The sequence below is a fragment of the Ranitomeya imitator genome, chromosome 2, assembly GCF_032444005.1.
Source record: "Ranitomeya imitator isolate aRanImi1 chromosome 2, aRanImi1.pri, whole genome shotgun sequence".
Taxonomy (NCBI): Eukaryota; Metazoa; Chordata; class Amphibia; order Anura; family Dendrobatidae; genus Ranitomeya; species Ranitomeya imitator.
In genome coordinates, this window is record NC_091283.1 from 22,370,976 (window position 1) to 22,388,050 (window position 17,075).

The following is a 17,075-nucleotide window of genomic DNA, read 5'->3' on the forward strand; positions in this document are numbered from 1 at the left end:
GTACCATCCTGCGAAGCGGCGTCCGAGGCTTCCGCGTCTGATCAGCGTCTTTTCCGGTTGTGTCAGGAACATGTGCGCCGCACTCGCCGTGTTTGCCGGATCTCACATACTTCACATTTTTGCCATTCGGGATCACTTTGGCGCATTAATCCCCCTCCCCCGGCGCTATTTATAGAGGATCCAGAATGTAATAATGCGATTAGATGAATCGTTTACAAATGGAAAATTCCAGACCAGATGAAATAGGCGACGAGCACTTTCCCTTTTCATGTCTGGTCTGTGAATCAGCGGAGTTGTCAGCGCCGTCGTACGGTGCAGAAGTCCTCAGACCGCGCCAGAAATTATTCACCAGGCTCCAAGATTCGCTTTGAAAGGGAAAAAAAACCCAGCAAATGATGAGATACTTCCAAGAATCGTGAGAATGGAGAAGTTGGGGGCAATTCGTGTCAGCGGTAAATCCAGATAATCCGCCATTAGTGGGACCGGACAGCTGCCGGATTGGCGTGTGTTCTGGATTATCAGATGTCGGATTGAAGGATTGTCATAGAATATCTGAAATGACAGCGATTCTCCTCCATTAAATGCAAAATAATCCAACAGAACAGCGCCACCTAGTGGCTAATTATTACTGAAGCTGATCAGCAGCAAAGCATCATGGGAGTGGTACAGCCCCATTGTTACCACGTTACTCATTACTCACAATTTGAAGCAGTTATTATTATTTGTCATTTTTTCACCTTGGCTCTAAAATATGTGACCCCCACAGAGGTGTGTGCTTCTGTTCAAGAGTAAATAAGAATGTGCGGAAAACAGGCATCTGCCACGGGGCTCAATAAAAGTGGGGCTCCGGGTGTAAGTTACTGAGTCTCCTGACTTCCCCGTAACCAGTGCACGATCTCAAGGTGGGAATATAACGTGCTCACCCGCCACTAGACCTCAGAGCTGACATTCCAGCGCTCCGCCATGCTTTACACACCCATCATACTTTCTTCAGGATTGACGCTTTCTGTGGAAATGACAGAATCGCGTTTCCAGCTCGATCCCATCATAATCGATAAGTGAAGATTTTGCTGAAAGGCGAGATTTTTATGCAGAATAGTTACAGGATAACGCCCATCATCCTCCTCCTCTGACCCCCTAAAATACATTCAGAGTCACGTGGCCAAAAATATAAAAAACGTGACCCTGTGTCCTGATTCTGTGGCTTCTCACAGCTGAAGGGGTTGTTACAATGTGTCAGTGCAGGGAGGATGGGGGTGCGTTGCTGTGTACAAGTCATAGACAATCATTGTCTAGACGGAGTACAAAGTAATAAACCCTCAGCTGGGCGGATCTGCCGCGGTCTATGGCGTCGGCTTCTGCATTGTGGGATCAGGACGCGAATGGCGGATAAGTCTCAGGAGATGGCGGAGATTTCATCTAGTTCTTCTGTGTCGTCCTCGCCGTCGGGCAGATTCTTCTTGTATCGTTCTGAGGTGTCCCCAACTGTCACCAAAAGGGAAACACAAATCACAGCACGAAAGACCCCCGCAACCAATGCGCGTGACGGATGAGGGCGATGTGCACCCTAAAAGCTGCCCCCCACTCAGAATCGCCCCAAGTGGATTTACTACCACTGACCCCACAAGCCGAACCCCACAACCCCGAGCACCGCCAGCCGAACCCCACAACCCCGAGCACCGCCAGCCGAACCCCACAACCCCGAGCACCGCCAGCCGAACCCCACAACCCCGAGCACCGCCAGCCGAACCCCACTACCTCGAGCACCGCCAGCCGAACCCCACTGCCCCAAACACCGCCAGTCGAACCCCACTGCCCCAAGCACCGCCAGCCGCACCCCACTGCCCCAAGCACCATCAGCCGAACGCCACTGCCCCAAACACGGCCAGCCGAACCCCACTGCCCCAAACACGGCCAGCCGAACCCCACTGCCCCGAGCACCGCCAGCCGAACCCCACTACCTCGAGCACCGCCAGCCGAACCCCACAACCCCGAGCACCGCCAGCCGAACCCCACAACCCCGAGCACCGCCAGCCGAACCCCACTACCTCGAGCACCGCCAGCCGAACCCCACAACCCCGAGCACCGCCAGCCAAACCCCACAACCCCGAGCACCGCCAGCCAAACCCCACAACCCCGAGCACCGCCAGCTGAACCCCACTACCCCAAACACCGCCAGTCGAACCCCACTGCCCCAAGCACCGCCAGCCGAACCCCACTAACCCAAACACCGCCAGCCGAACCCCACTAACCCAAACACCGCCAGCCGAACCCCACTACCCCAAACACCGCCAGCCGAACCCCACTACCCCAAGCACCGCCAGCCGCACCCCACTACCCCAAACACCGCCAGCCGAACCCCACTACCCCAAACACCGCCAGCCGAACCCCACTACCCCAAGCACCGCCAGCCGAACCCCACTACCCCAAACACCGCCAGCCATACCCCACTACCCCAAACACCGCCAGCCGAACCCCACTACCCCAAACACCGCCAGCCGTATCCCACTACCCCAAACACCGCCAGCCATACCCCACTACCCCAAACACCGCCAGCCGAACCCCACTACCCCAAACACCGCCAGCCATACCCCACTACCCCAAACACCGCCAGCCGAACCCCACTACCCCAAACACCGCCAGCCGTATCCCACTACCCCAAACACCGCCAGCCATACCCCACTACCCCAAACACCGCCAGCCGAACCCCACTACCCCAAACACCGCCAGCCGAACCCCACTACCCCAAACACCGCCAGCCATACCCCACTACCCCAAACACCGCCAGCCGAACCCCACTACCCCAAACACCGCCAGCCGTATCCCACTACCCCAAACACCGCCAGCCGAACCCCACTAACCCAAACACCGCCAGCCGAACCCCACTACCCCAAACACCGCCAGCCGAACCCCACTAACCCAAACACCGCCAGCCGTACCCCACTACCCCAAACACCGCCAGCCGAACCCCACTACCCCAAACACCGCCAGCCGAACCCCACTAACCCAAACACCGCCAGCCGTACCCCACTACCCCAAACACCGCCAGCCGAACCCCACTAACCCAAACACCGCCAGCCGCACCCCACTGCCCCAAACACCGCCAGCCGAACCCCACTAACCCGAACCCTATTAGCCGAACCCCATTGACCTAATCATATTTGTACAAACCTAACCATGATAACTAAGCCCTAGCTCTAATACCGTAACCCTGATTCTACTGAATTGACCCCAACTACTAAGAAAACCGCCACCGAGTTGATTTACCAACCCTCCTAACGTAACCCCATCTCTAATCCCCTGACCTGTACTTTACTATCCCGACCCGACTCGTCCATGTCTTTACTTTCTCACTCACCAGTTAGTGATCGGAATAATTTCGGCTTCGTCTCCCCTCCTCTTTGTATCAGTGAGGCACTCTGAGGGACAAAGAAAAAATAACAGCAGCTTGTGTTACAGGATAATCAGTATATAATATACACATGGCTGTAATAACTTCCCCTCTTTCCCCATAATAGGATTATTTCAATGACCAGCTGCTGAGACCCTCATCTCCGATCCATCTACCGAGGACTAAGGTGTGACAGCCACATCTTGTCATCCAGGGGAGTCAGGCTATGTGATGCAGGATTCCTCCCAAATATTGGAGGGGGGTTACTTTGGGGTTCCTGACATCAGCTGTCAGCGCCCCCTCAGGACATTACTGCTGCCTCATCAGGCTATAGCAGACACTGCAAATCTGTGCTGCTCTGTCGCCATCTAGTGGTTAAAGTACAAACTGCAGCTAGAAGGTTCAGTATCACTAAATTATTACCTAATTAAAGGGGTTTTCCTATTTAATGTAAATTTACTTAATCAGTGCATAATGAGAAAAACTCTGCAATTTCTTCGTTGATTTTGCTTTTTATAATCTCTTCAGATCTTTGCTCTCGTTTAGTAAATGTAAACATTCTTGTTCACAGTCAAGTCATCCTTCTCGCATCTGAGGGTTTGTGACAATTGTATCCAGACTGGATACATATAACAGACTTGCTGTTGGCTGCACTGATACATTGTAGCAGACTATCAGCCCAGTAGCCCCTGGCAGTGCCGTGTGTCGTGTCACCTGCTTCCTACGTGGCCGCTCATACGCAGTGGCATTGATAGACAGGCTCTGCTTCCGGCGGATCAGGATTTCCTTGGCTTGCTCGGCTCCGGGACCCCCAGTCAGCGTGTGTCTGCTGTAGGCCGTGGTCTGTAGTGATGAGAAAATGTCTTCATTAGTTTCATAATTATCACTGAAAATTGCCAGAGCTGCATTCACAATAATAGAGGTGGCTGTCACTGGGGACCCCTCAAACCCTAGAGGATTAGTACTATGGGTGGTCTGCAGATGGCAGCAGTGAGATGTGAAGACCTACAGCCTGAGAGGTTAAAACCACTGACTGCAGCTCTGGAGGTGACTGGAGGATAAGACATGATGTAACAGCACAATAGTGACTGCAGCTCTGGAGGTGACTGGAGGATAAGACATGATGTAACAGCAGAATAGTGACTGCAGCTCTGAAAGTGACTGGAGGATAAGACATGATGTAACAGTAGAATAGTGACTGCAGCTCTGGAGGTGACTGGAGGATAAGACATGATGTAATAGTAGAATAGTGATTGCAGCTCTGGAGGTGACTGGAGGATAAGACATGATGTAACAGTAGAATAGTGATTGCAGCTCTGGAGGTGACTGGAGGATAAGACATGATGTAACAGCAGAATAGTGACTGCAGCTCTGAAAGTGACTGGAGGATAAGACATGATGTAACAGTAGAATAGTGATTGCAGCTCTGGAGGTGACTGGAGGATAAGACATGATGTAACAGTAGAATAGTGACTGCAGCTCTCGAGGTGACTGGAGGATAAGACATGATGTAATAGTAGAATAGTGATTGCAGCTCTGGAGGTGACTGGAGGATAAGACACGATGTAACAGCAGAATAGTGACTGCAGCTCTGAAAGTGACTGGAGGATAAGACATGATGTAACAGTAGAATAGTGACTGCAGCTCTGGAGGTGACTGGAGGATAAGACATGATGTAACAGTAGAATAGTGATTGCAGCTCTGGAGGTGACTGGAGGAGAAGACATGATGTAACAGTAGAATAGTGACTGCAGCTCTGGAGGTGACTGGAGGATAAGACATGATGTAATAGTAGAATAGTGATTGCAGCTCTGGAGGTGACTGGAGGATAAGACATCATGTAACAGTAGAATAGTGATTGCAGCTCTGGAGGTGACTGGAGGAGAAGACATTTTGCGCTCACCCTGTTCCTTATCTGGTACAGACTGGTGCCCAGTATTTTCTGGATGTCGTCCTTCTCTTTCTCGGTAAATCTCACTCTGGTCGGTGATTGTTTATAGCTTTCACTAAAAGGGATGGAAAATATAAATGTATTAAAGGGCCGGTACATTCCATGTAATGAGGAAATATAGAGTTGTACTAATAACTTGTCAGTCCACTTTAACATCTGTGGATAGCGAGCGCGGGGCGGTCACCGCTCACCATGAAGACGCAGCGGGCGACATGTATGACGACATGTATGACGACATGTATGACAACTGCCCGGCCTCGGCGAGCTCGATGGCGTGCTTCTTCTCCAGCTTCTCATACAGGAGGACGATGCTGGACTTTGGCTGATGATCTCGTAGCAAAATTCTCCTCAGACACCGATTATCAAATTGCTCAAACCTGTGAAATGAAGGATGAGATCTGTACAATCTGTATAGGATCCATAGACGATATCTGTACAATCTGTATAGGATCCATAGACTATATCTGTACAATCTGTATAGGATCCATAGACGATATCTGTACAATCTGTATACAATCCATACACGATATCTGTACAATCTGTATAGGATCCATAGACGATATCTGTACAATCTGTATAGGATCCATAGACGATATCTGTACAATCTGTATACAATCCATACACGATATCTGTACAATCTGTATAGGATCCATAGACGATATCTGTACAATCTGTATACAATCCATAGACTATATCTGTACAATCTGTATACAATCCATAGACTATATCTGTACAATCTGTATAGGATCCATAGATGATATACAATCTACACATTATCTGTAATATCCGATCAATATTTATTCCTATCTATGAACAATCTCCACTCAACATTGAGATCAGAACACCCAGAAGGAAAAGTTGTGGAAGTCACAGGACGGAGACATCACTGATCTGCAGAAGATGGAAACAACATAGTCACAACCTCTGGATTCATCCAGTCTGGAGGCTGAGCATCGTGTAGAAATCCCGGCACCTCCGGCCTCGTGTAGAAATCCCGGCACCTCCGGCATCGTGCAGAAATCCCGACACCTCCGGCCTCGTGCAGAAATCCCGGCACCTCCGGCCTCGTGCAGAAATCCCGACACCTCCGGCCTCGTGCAGAAATCCCGGCACCTCCGGCCTCGTGCAGAAATCCCGACACCTCCGGCCTCGTGCAGAAATCCCGGCACCTCCGGCATCGTGTAGAAATCCCGGCACCTCCGGCCTCGTGCAGAAATCCCGACACCTCCGGCCTCGTGGAGAAATCCCGGCACCTCCGGCCCAGTGCAGAAATCCCGGGTACCTCTGGCCCAGTGCAGAAATCCCGGCACCTCCGGCCTCGTGCAGAAATCCCGGGTACCTCTGGCCTCGTGCAGAAATCCCGACACCTCCGGCCTCGTGCAGAAATCCCGGCACCTCCGGCATCGTGTAGAAATCCCGGCACCTCCGGCCTCGTGCAGAAATCCCGGCACCTCCGGCCTTGTGCAGAAATCCCGGCACCTCCGGCCTCGTGCAGAAATCCCGGCACCTCCGGCATCGTGCAGAAATCCCGACACCTCCGGCCCCGTGGAGAAATCCCGGCACCTCCGGCCCAGTGCAGAAATCCCGGGTACCTCTGGCCTCGTGCAGAAATCCCGGCACCTCCGGCATCGTGCAGAAATCCCGACACCTCCGGCCCCGTGGAGAAATCCCGGCACCTCCGGCCCAGTGCAGAAATCCCGGGTACCTCTGGCCTCGTGCAGAAATCCCGGCACCCCCGGCCTCGTGTAGAAATCCCGGCACCTCCGGCCCCGTGGAGAAATCCCGGGTACCTCTGGCCTCGTGCAGAAATCCCGGCACCCCCGGCCTCGTGTAGAAATCCCGGCACCTCCGGCCCCGTGGAGAAATCCCGGGTACCTCTGGCCTCGTGCAGAAATCCCGGCACCCCCGGCCTCGTGTAGAAATCCCGGCACCTCCGGCCTCGTGTAGAAATCCCGGCACCTCCGGCCTCGTGCAGAAATCCCGGCACCCCCGGCCTCGGCTGCTGTCACTGAGGTCATTAATGGTCATTTGAGGAAGGTTCTGCGGCTGATTGTACAAATCATCAGGATCCGCTGCTGTGTGATCACCGCACTGGAGAAGGGGCCGCACCACTGGTTCTACCACCACTGAATGTAATGCTGAGCTTTTAGTGCCCCTGGAGCGGAGACTGGAGGGGTCCGGGTACTGGACATTATGCCCCCACACATAATCCCAGGAGCAGGACCGGTGTTACATTCCTTCGTGAAGGCGTCTTCATAGTGTCACCCATGTGGACTCTAAACCAAAATCCGGCTATCAGTGCATCCAACAGAAAAGCGTGACTCCTCATTGAAGAGGACAGACCTCCACTCCAGCCTCCATTTCTGTCTTGCTCTACACCGTGATCATCTGTGAGAGCGGTGGTGTAAAGTTTTGTGTTGCACCTTTATAAGGGAACATCACACCGGTCCTATTCCCGGGATTATGATGTGCGGGGGTCATAATGTCCAGTAGCCGGACCCTCCAGTCTTCATTTCAGGTCCACTAACAGCTCTATTTTACAATGATTTGTTGGTGTACTTAAATGTGCGGCCATTTGTTCAGTGTCACAGAAGCCGTTTTTCCACATGACAACCCCAGGCAACATTTTTCTGGAGCTTCTGTGAATGTTCTGTGTGGCCTCAATCTATTCCAGTGGCCTCAGCGTCTCCAGACTCGTCTCCATGGTGGCAGCATCTCTGGACTTGTCTCCCGTGGCCGCAGCATCTCCAGACTTGCCTCCATTGAGCACACTGGGGACATCAATGGTCGGGGATTACACAGGAGCTGCTGGCAGCGGATCCTGATGATTTATACGACTAACAGCAGAACCTTCCTCAGATAACCATTACTAACCTCAGTGATGGCAGCCGATGCCGGAGGTGTCAAGATTTCAGCACGAGGCTCAGATTTCAGACTGGATGAATCCAGAGGCTGTGATCATGTTTCCATCTCTTCATCATTAATAAGTATAGACATAAGGCAGCACCATGACAAGACACAAAAAGGATGAACAATAAGGGGCACGTAAAAAGTCTCATATTGAAAAAAAGAATTATCCACTCATAACAGTCCGGGCACATCGGCACCATCACACTATGCTGTAATAATACGTCTCCATTTACTGTGTACTTCATATTGTGCTCTAAACTGTACAGAGCTGATTACTGTAGAGTCATCCAATATCATGTTGTTACATTACAATTACTGTATATTGGTTAGTAGTATATTGTGCCGTTACTTTGTGTCTCCGTATATTGTACCGTTACTTTGTGTCTCCGTATATTGTGCCGTTACTTTGTGTCGCCGTATATTGTGCCGTTACTTTGTGTCGCCGTATATTGTGCCGTGTTACTTTGTGTCTCCGTATATTGTGCCGTTACTTTGTGTCTCCCTATATTGTGCCGTTACTTTGTGTCTCCGTATATTGTGCAGTTACTTTGTGTCTCCGTATATTGTGCAGTTACTTTGTGTCTCCGTATATTGTGCCGTATTACTTTGTGTCTCCGTATATTGTGCCGTGTTACTTTGTGTCTCCGTATATTGTGCCGTGTTACTTTGTGTCTCCGTATATTGTGCAGTTACTTTGTGTCTCCGTATATTGTGCCGTATTACTTTGTGTCTCCGTATATTGTGCCGTGTTACTTTGTGTCTCCGTATATTGTGCAGTTACTTTGTGTCTCCGTATATTGTGCCGTGTTACTTTGTGTCTCCGTATATTGTGCCGTGTTACTTTGTGTCTCCGTATATTGTGCCGTTACTTTGTATCTCCGTATATTGTGCCGTTACTTTGTATCTCCGTATATTGTGCCGTTACTTTGTGTCTCCGTATATTGTGCTGTTACTTTGTGTCTCCGTATACTGTGCCGTTACTTTGTGTCTCCGTATATTGTGCCGTGTTACTTCGTGTCTCCGTATATTGTGCTGTTACTTTGTGTCTCCGTATATTGTGCCGTGTTACTTTGTGTCCCTGTATATTGTGCTGTTACTTTGTGTCACCGTATATTGTGCCTTTACTTTGTGTCTCCGTATATTGTGCTGTTACTTTGTGTCTCCGTATTGTGGTGCAGTGACGCCTGTGGTAGCTAGGGGGCGCTGTGAGTGCTCCTTGGGATGTGCATGGAGGCATATTTGTTGTGATAATCGTGGTGAAACAGTGACTGGCTGTGTTGTGAATGGCCGATATGTGTCGCAGAGGGAGTCTGCGTGGTAAGTCTGATGCAATGTTGTTGTTCTGGGACCTGTAGTCCCTCAAGAGTGTGTATATGTATGGTGTAGTTGTAAGGGAGACTTACTAGGCTAGTTGTGTGAGATGGGCGTGACAAACTAGCCACACATCCACACTCCCATCCAGGGGAGTGGTTATGGGTATATAATGTGACCAGGGTGTGGGTCACATGGTCCTCTGTGGTTCCATTGGAAGGTCCCGGAGAGCCTGTGTGTTGGGAGGTCTGTTGTGAATTCTGTGGTCAAGCTCCCTCCTGTGGTCACAAGTGATACTTCGGCTGATTCTGTCTATGGGCTTCCGTTGGTGGATGTGAGTGGTACTGCGGCTTCTGAGTTTCCTTCCTCAGGTGAAGAGGTTAAGTCGTTAGGTGCTGCTCTATTTAACTCCACCTAGTGCTTTGATCCTGGCCTCCAGTCAATGTTCCAGTATTGGTCTTGCTTTCTCCTGGATCGTTCCTGTGGCCTGTCTGCCCAGCATAAGCTAAGTTCTGCTTGTGTTACTTTTGTTGCTATATTTTCTGTCCAGCTTGCTATTTTGGTTTTTCTTGCTTGCTGGAAGCTCTGAGACGCAGAGGGAGCACCTCCGTACCGTTAGTCGGTGCGGAGGGTCTTTTTGCCCCTCTGCGTGGTTGTTTGTAGGTTTTTGTGTTGACCGCAAAGCTCTCTTTCCTATCCTCGGTCTATTCAGTAAGTCGGGCCTCACTTTGCTAAATCTATTTCATCTCTGTGTTTGTATTTTCATCTTACTCACAGTCATTATATGTGGGGGGCTGCCTTTTCCTTTGGGGAATTTCTCTGAGGCAAGGTAGGCTTATTTTTTCTGTCTTCGGGGCTAGCTGGTTTCTCGGGCTGTGCCGAGTTGCATAGGGAGCGTTAGGCGCAATCCACGGCTGCCTCTGGTGTGGTGTGATGGGATTGGGGATTGCGGTCAGCAGAGTTCCCACGTCTCAGAGCTTGTCCTGTTTTACTTGTAACTATCAGGTCACTGGTGTGCTCTTAACCACCACGTCCATTGTGGTTCTGAATTACCTAATCATAACAGCACTGGAGGCCAAAAGTACTAATACATCTCAATAGAGGGAAAAAAGAAGTTCTGAGACCATTTTTTTTTCTTTGCACTGTGTTTTGCCTTTTTTTCCCCTAGACATTTGGGTAGTTCAGGACACAGGTGTAGTGATGGACATCAAAGGTCTGTCTTCATGTGTGGATCATCTCACTGCAAGAGTACAAAAAATTCAAGACTTTGTGGCTCAGAATTCTATGTTAGAACCAAGAATTCCTATTCCTGATTTGTTTTCTGGAGATCGAGCTAAATTTCTGAGTTTCAAAAATAATTGCAAACTGTTTCTGGCTTTGAAACCTCGCTCCTCTGGTGACCCAGTTCAACAAGTTAAGATCATTATTTCTTTATTACGTGGCGACCCTCAAGACTGGGCATTTTCCCTTGCGCCAGGAGATCCTGCATTATGTAATATTGATGCGTTTTTTCTGGCGCTCGGATTACTGTACGATGAGCCTAATTCAGTGGATCAGGCAGAGAAAAAATTGCTGGCTCTGTGTCAGGGTCAGGATGAGATTGAGATTTATTGTCAGAAGTTTAGAAAGTGGTCCGTGCTCACTCAATGGAATGAATGTGCGCTGGCAGCTATGTTCAGAAAGGGTCTCTCTGAAGCCCTTAAGGACGTCATGGTGGGATTTCCTATGCCGGCTGGCCTGAATGAGTCTATGTCTTTGGCCATTCAGATCGGTCGACGCTTGCGTGAGCGTAAATCTGTGCACCATTTGGCGGTATTATCTGAGCATAAACCTGAGCCTATGCAGTGCGATAGGACTTTGACCAGAGTTGAAAGGCAAGAACACAGACGTCGGAATGGGCTGTGTTTCTACTGTGGTGATTCCACTCATGCTATCTCCGATTGTCCTAAGCGCACTAAGCGGTTCGCTAGGTCTGCCACCATTGGTACGGTACAGTCGAAATTTCTTTTGTCCGTTACTTTGATCTGCTCTTTGTCTTCTTATTCTGTCATGGCATTTGTGGATTCGGGCGCTGCCCTGAATTTGATGGACTTGGAGTTTGCTAGGCGCTGTGGGTTTGTCTTGGAGCCCTTGCAGTGTCTTATTCCATTGAGAGGAATTGATGCTACGCCTTTGGCCAAGAATAAGCCTCAGTATTGGACCCAGCTGACCATGTGCATGGCTCCTGCGCACCAGGAGGATATTCGCTTTCTGGTGTTGCATAATTTGCATGATGTGGTCGTGTTGGGGTTGCCATGGCTACAAGTCCATAACCCAGTATTAGATTGGAAATCAATGTCTGTGTCCAGCTGGGGTTGTCAGGGGGTACATGGTGATGTTCCATTTCTGTCTATTTCATCATCCACCCCTTCTGAGGTCCCAGAGTTCTTGTCTGATTACCGGGATGTATTCGATGAGCCCAAGTCCGATGCCCTACCTCCGCATAGGGATTGTGATTGTGCTATCGATTTGATTCCTGGTAGTAAGTTTCCTAAAGGTCGACTGTTTAATTTATCTGTACCTGAGCACGCCGCTATGCGGAGTTACGTAAAAGAATCCTTGGAGAAGGGTCATATTCACCCGTCATCATCGCCATTGGGAGCAGGGTTCTTTTTTGTGGCCAAGAAGGATGGTTCACTGAGACCTTGTATTGATTACCGCCTTCTAAATAAAATCACGGTCAAATTTCAGTACCCTTTGCCGCTGCTATCTGATTTGTTTGCTTGGATTAAGGGGGCTAGTTGGTTCACCAAGATAGATCTTCGTGGTGCATATAATCTTGTGCGTATTAAACGGGGCGATGAATGGAAAACTGCATTTAATACGCCCGAGGGCCATTTTGAGTACCTGGTTATGCCATTCGGACTTGCCAATGCTCCATCAGTATTTCAGTGCTTTATGCATGACATCTTCCGAGAGTACCTGGATAAATTCCTGATTGTGTACTTGGATGACATTTTGGTCTTCTCGGATGATTGGGAGTCTCATATGAAGCAGGTCAGAATGGTGTTCCAGGTCCTGCGTGCTAATTCTTTGTTTGTGAAGGGATCAAAGTGTCTCTTTGGTGTTCATTTTTTCCCCTTCTACTATCGAGATGGACCCCGTTAAGGTCCAGGCCATTTATGATTGGACTCAGCCGACATCTCTGAAGAGTCTGCAAAAGTTCCTGGGCTTTGCTAATTTCTATCGTCGCTTCATCTGTAATTTTTCTAGTATTGCTAAACCGTTGACCGATTTGACCAAGAAGGGTGCTGATGTGGTCAATTGGTCTTCTGCTGCTGTGGAAGCTTTTCAAGAGTTAAAGCGTCGTTTTTCTTCTGCCCCTGTGTTGTGTCAACCAGATGTTTCGCTTCCGTTCCAGGTCGAGGTTGATGCTTCTGAAATTGGAGCAGGGGCTGTTTTGTCGCAGAGAAGTTCTGATTGCTCGGTGATGAAACCATGCGCCTTCTTTTCCAGGAAGTTTTCACCTGCTGAGCGAAATTATGATGTTGGCAATCGAGAGTTGCTGGCCATGAAGTGGGCATTCGAGGAGTGGCGTCATTGGCTTGAAGGAGCTAAGCATCGCGTGGTGGTCTTGACTGATCACAAGAACTTGACTTATCTCGAGTCTGCCAAGCGGTTGAATCCTAGACAGGCTCGTTGGTCGCTGTTTTTCTCCCGTTTTGACTTTGTGGTTTCGTACCTTCCGGGCTCTAAAAATGTGAAGGCGGATGCCCTGTCTAGGAGTTTTGTGCCCGACTCTCCGGGTTTATCTGAGTCGGAGGGTATTCTCAAAGAGGGAGTAATTGTGTCTGCCATCTCCCCTGATTTGCGGCGGGTGCTGCAAAAATTTCAAGCTAATAAACCTGATCGTTGCCCAGCGGGGAAACTGTTTGTCCCTGATAGGTGGACGAATAAGGTTATCTCTGAGGTTCATTGTTCGGTGTTGGCTGGTCATCCTGGTATCTTTGGTACCAGAGATTTAGTGGCTAGATCCTTTTGGTGGCCGTCTCTGTCGCGGGATGTGCGTTCTTTTGTGCAGTCCTGTGGGATTTGTGCTCGGGCTAAGCCCTGCTGTTCTCGTGCCAGTGGGTTGCTTTTGCCCTTGCCGGTCCTGAAGAGGCCTTGGACACATATCTCTATGGATTTTATTTCGTATCTCCCCGTCTCTCAAAAAATGTCGGTCATTTGGGCGGTTTGTGATCGCTTCTCTAAGATGGTCCATTTGGTACCCTTGTCTAAATTACCTTCCTCCTCTGATTTGGTGCCATTGTTCTTCCAGCATGTGGTTCGGTTACATGACATTCCAGAGAACATCGTTTCTGACTGAGGTTCCCAGTTTGTTTCGAGGTTTTGGCGAGAATTTTGTACTAGGATGGGCATTGATTTGTCTTTTTCCTCGGCTTTCCATCCTCAGACTAATGGCCAGACTGAACGAACCAATCAGACCTTGGAAACATATCTGAGATGCTTTGTTTCTGCTGATCAGAATGATTGGGTGTCCTTTTTGCCGTTGGCTGAGTTCGCCCTTAATAATCGGGCCAGCTCGGCTACCTTGGTTTCGCCGTTTTTCTGCAATTCTGGGTTCCATCCTCGTTTCTCTTCAGGGCAGGTTGAGTCTTCGGACTGTCCTGGTGTGGATACGGTGGTGGACAGGTTGCAGCAGATTTGGACTCATGTAGTGGACAATTTGACCTTGTCCCAGGAGAAGGCTCAACGTTTCGCTAATCGCAGACGCTGTGTGGGTCCCCGACTTCGTGTTGGGGATTTGGTTTGGTTGTCATCTCGTTATATTCCTATGAAGGTTTCCTCTCCTAAGTTTAAGCCTCGTTTCATTGGTCCGTATAGGATTTCTGAGGTTCTTAATCCTGTGTATTTTCGTTTGACCCTTCCAGATTCTTTTTACATCCATAACGTATTCCATAGGTCGTTGTTGCGGAGATACGTGGCACCTATGGTTCCATCTGTTGATCCTCCTGCCCCGGTTTTGGTGGAGGGGGAGTTGGAGTATATAGTGGAGAAGATTTTGGATTCTCGTGTTTCGAGACGGAAACTCCAGTATCTGGTTAAGTGGAAGGGTTATGGTCAGGAAGATAATTCCTGGGTCTTTGCCTCTGATGTCCATGCTGCTGATCTTGTTCGTGCCTTTCATTTGGCCTGGGGGCTCTGGTGAGGGTTCGGTGACCCCTCCTCAAGGGGGGGGTACTGTTGTGAATTCTGTGGTCAAGCTCCCTCCTGTGGTCACAAGTGGTACTTCGGCTGATTCTGTCTATGGGCTTCCGTTGGTGGATGTGAGTGGTACTGCGGCTTCTGAGTTTCCTTCCTCAGGTGATGAGGTTAAGTCGTTAGGTGCTGCTCTATTTAACTGGGATTGGGGATTGCGGTCAGCGGAGTTCCCACGTCTCAGAGCTTGTCCTGTTTTATTTGTAACTATCAGGTCACTAGTGTGCTCTTAACCACCAGGTCCATTGTGGTTCTGAATTACCTAATCATAACAGAGGTCCTGGGAGTAGGACCAGATCCCTGTATAGCACACTAAACAACCTGTGTTGGATTTCCTGGGAGTAGGAGTCTTGAAGAGCACATGGTGGGGCTTTGAACTTGCTAGTGGCCTGGGGTGTTGGACAGAGGTCCTGAATAGCACCTGGACAGGTCACATGCTGGTGTGTTGGATTTCCCGGGAGTAGGAGTCCTGAATAGCACACTGAACAACCTGTGTTGGATTTCCTGGGAGTAGGAGTCCTGAAGAGCACATGGTGGGGTTTTGGACTTGCTAGTGGCCTGGGGTGTTGGTCTGACGTCCTGAATAGCATCTGGATAGGTCATATGCCTGGGATATTGGACTGACGTCCTGAACAGCACCTGGACAGGTCATATGCCTCGGGTGTTGGACGAGGTCCTGAATAGCACCTGGACAGGTCACATGTGCGGTTCATGTGAGGAGGAGATGCCAGTGTGTTGAATTTCCTGGGAGTAGGAATCCTGAATAGCACACTGGGCAACCTGTGTTGGAAGACCTGGTAAGAGGCTTCCTGAAGAGCACATGGTGGTGTGTTGGGAGGTCCTGGGACTAGGACTAGATCCCTGAATAGCGCACAGTGACTATGGTTCTGGATGGTCTGTGTTGGGGAAGCTACCGTCCTTCGGTGGGTCTGGACTGACTAGGATATGCTGCCCAGGCATGTTGGTGATCCCTGTGAGGCAGCTTTCCCGGAGGAGTGGACTGACAAGGAGTCAGCAGGTGGGGCAGGAGCTCCAGTCAGGTACCTATACAGACTGTTGGTGCTTGTGATGTTCTATGAACTGTGGTCTCCCACGGTGACTGAACGGAGTGAGGTTCGGCGTGTTTAGAGACCGCGACCCAGTGTCATATGCGCTGTTTGTGACTTGGGACATTGGTGAACTGAATGGCGTACGGACACCCATGGTAACTGGGCGAAGTGAGAGGTCCAGCATGTTTAGTGTCCGTGAGACAAAGCCGTATATGAAGTGTTAAAGACAAAGCTGCAAGTTAATATCACCAGTTGGTGCCTGTTGTGTTTGATGAAATGTATAAAGTGAACTGTGCACAACCCGGTTTATGACACTTTAATAAACCGTATAAACTGTGTTTAAGCGAAAAATCGTGCCTGACTACGTTAATCCCGTGCCAAGCGAGTGTCCCCCAATACACATAGTGAGAGCAATCTTACAGTATATTGTGCTGTGTTACTTTGTGTCTCCGTATATTGTGCCGTTACTTTGTGTCTCCGTATATTGTGCCGTGTTACTTTGTGTCTCCGTATATTGTGCCGTGTTACTTCGTGTCTCCGTATATTGTGCTGTTACTTTGTGTCTCCGTATATTGTGCCGTTACTTCGTGTCTCCGTATATTGTGCCGTTACTTCGTGTCTCCGTATATTGTGCCGTTACTTCGTGTCTCCGTATATTGTGCCGTTACTTTGTGTCTCCGTATATTGTGCTGTTACTTTGTCTCAGTATATTGTGCCGTTACTTCGTGTCTCCGTATATTGTGCTGTTACTTTGTGTCTCAGTATATTGTGCTGTTACTTTGTGTCTCCGTATATTGTGCCGTTACTTTGTGTCTCCGTATATTGTGCCGTGTTACTTTGTGTCTCCGTATATTGTGCCGTGTTACTTCGTGTCTCCGTATATTGTGCTGTTACTTTGTGTCTCCGTATATTGTGCCGTTACTTTGTGTCTCCGTATATTGTGCCGTGTTACTTCGTGTCTCAGTATATTGTGCCGTTACTTCGTGTCTCCGTATATTGTGCTGTTACTTTGTGTCTCAGTATATTGTGCCGTTACTTCGTGTCTCCGTATATTGTGCCGTTACTTCGTGTCTCCGTATATTGTGCCGTTACTTCGTGTCTCCGTATATTGTGCCGTGTTACTTTGTGTCTCCGTATATTGTGCTGTTACTTTGTGTTGTGCTTTGCTTGTTACATTGTTGAGACGTCTCTTGATCTTGGCTGATTGCTATTTTCCATGTTA

At 49.4% G+C, this 17,075-nt stretch overlaps 1 protein-coding gene across 1 annotated transcript in view; it reads right to left on the reverse strand.

Annotated features, from left to right (window-relative positions):
* Positions 1-1,069: 1,069 nt before the first annotated feature.
* The window catches only part of LOC138661442 (sodium/hydrogen exchanger 2-like), a 50,234-nt gene continuing 34,228 nt past the window's right edge, over positions 1,070-17,075 (reverse strand). The window contains exons 8-12 of the mRNA XM_069746125.1: positions 5,534-5,719; positions 5,295-5,397; positions 4,106-4,234; positions 3,359-3,419; positions 1,070-1,485 (exon numbers count right to left, since the gene is read on the reverse strand). Of these exons, the coding sequence (XP_069602226.1) occupies positions 1,397-1,485; positions 3,359-3,419; positions 4,106-4,234; positions 5,295-5,397; positions 5,534-5,719 (568 nt within the window). The 3' untranslated portion in view covers positions 1,070-1,396. The remainder of the gene's footprint in view (positions 1,486-3,358; positions 3,420-4,105; positions 4,235-5,294; positions 5,398-5,533; positions 5,720-17,075) is intronic.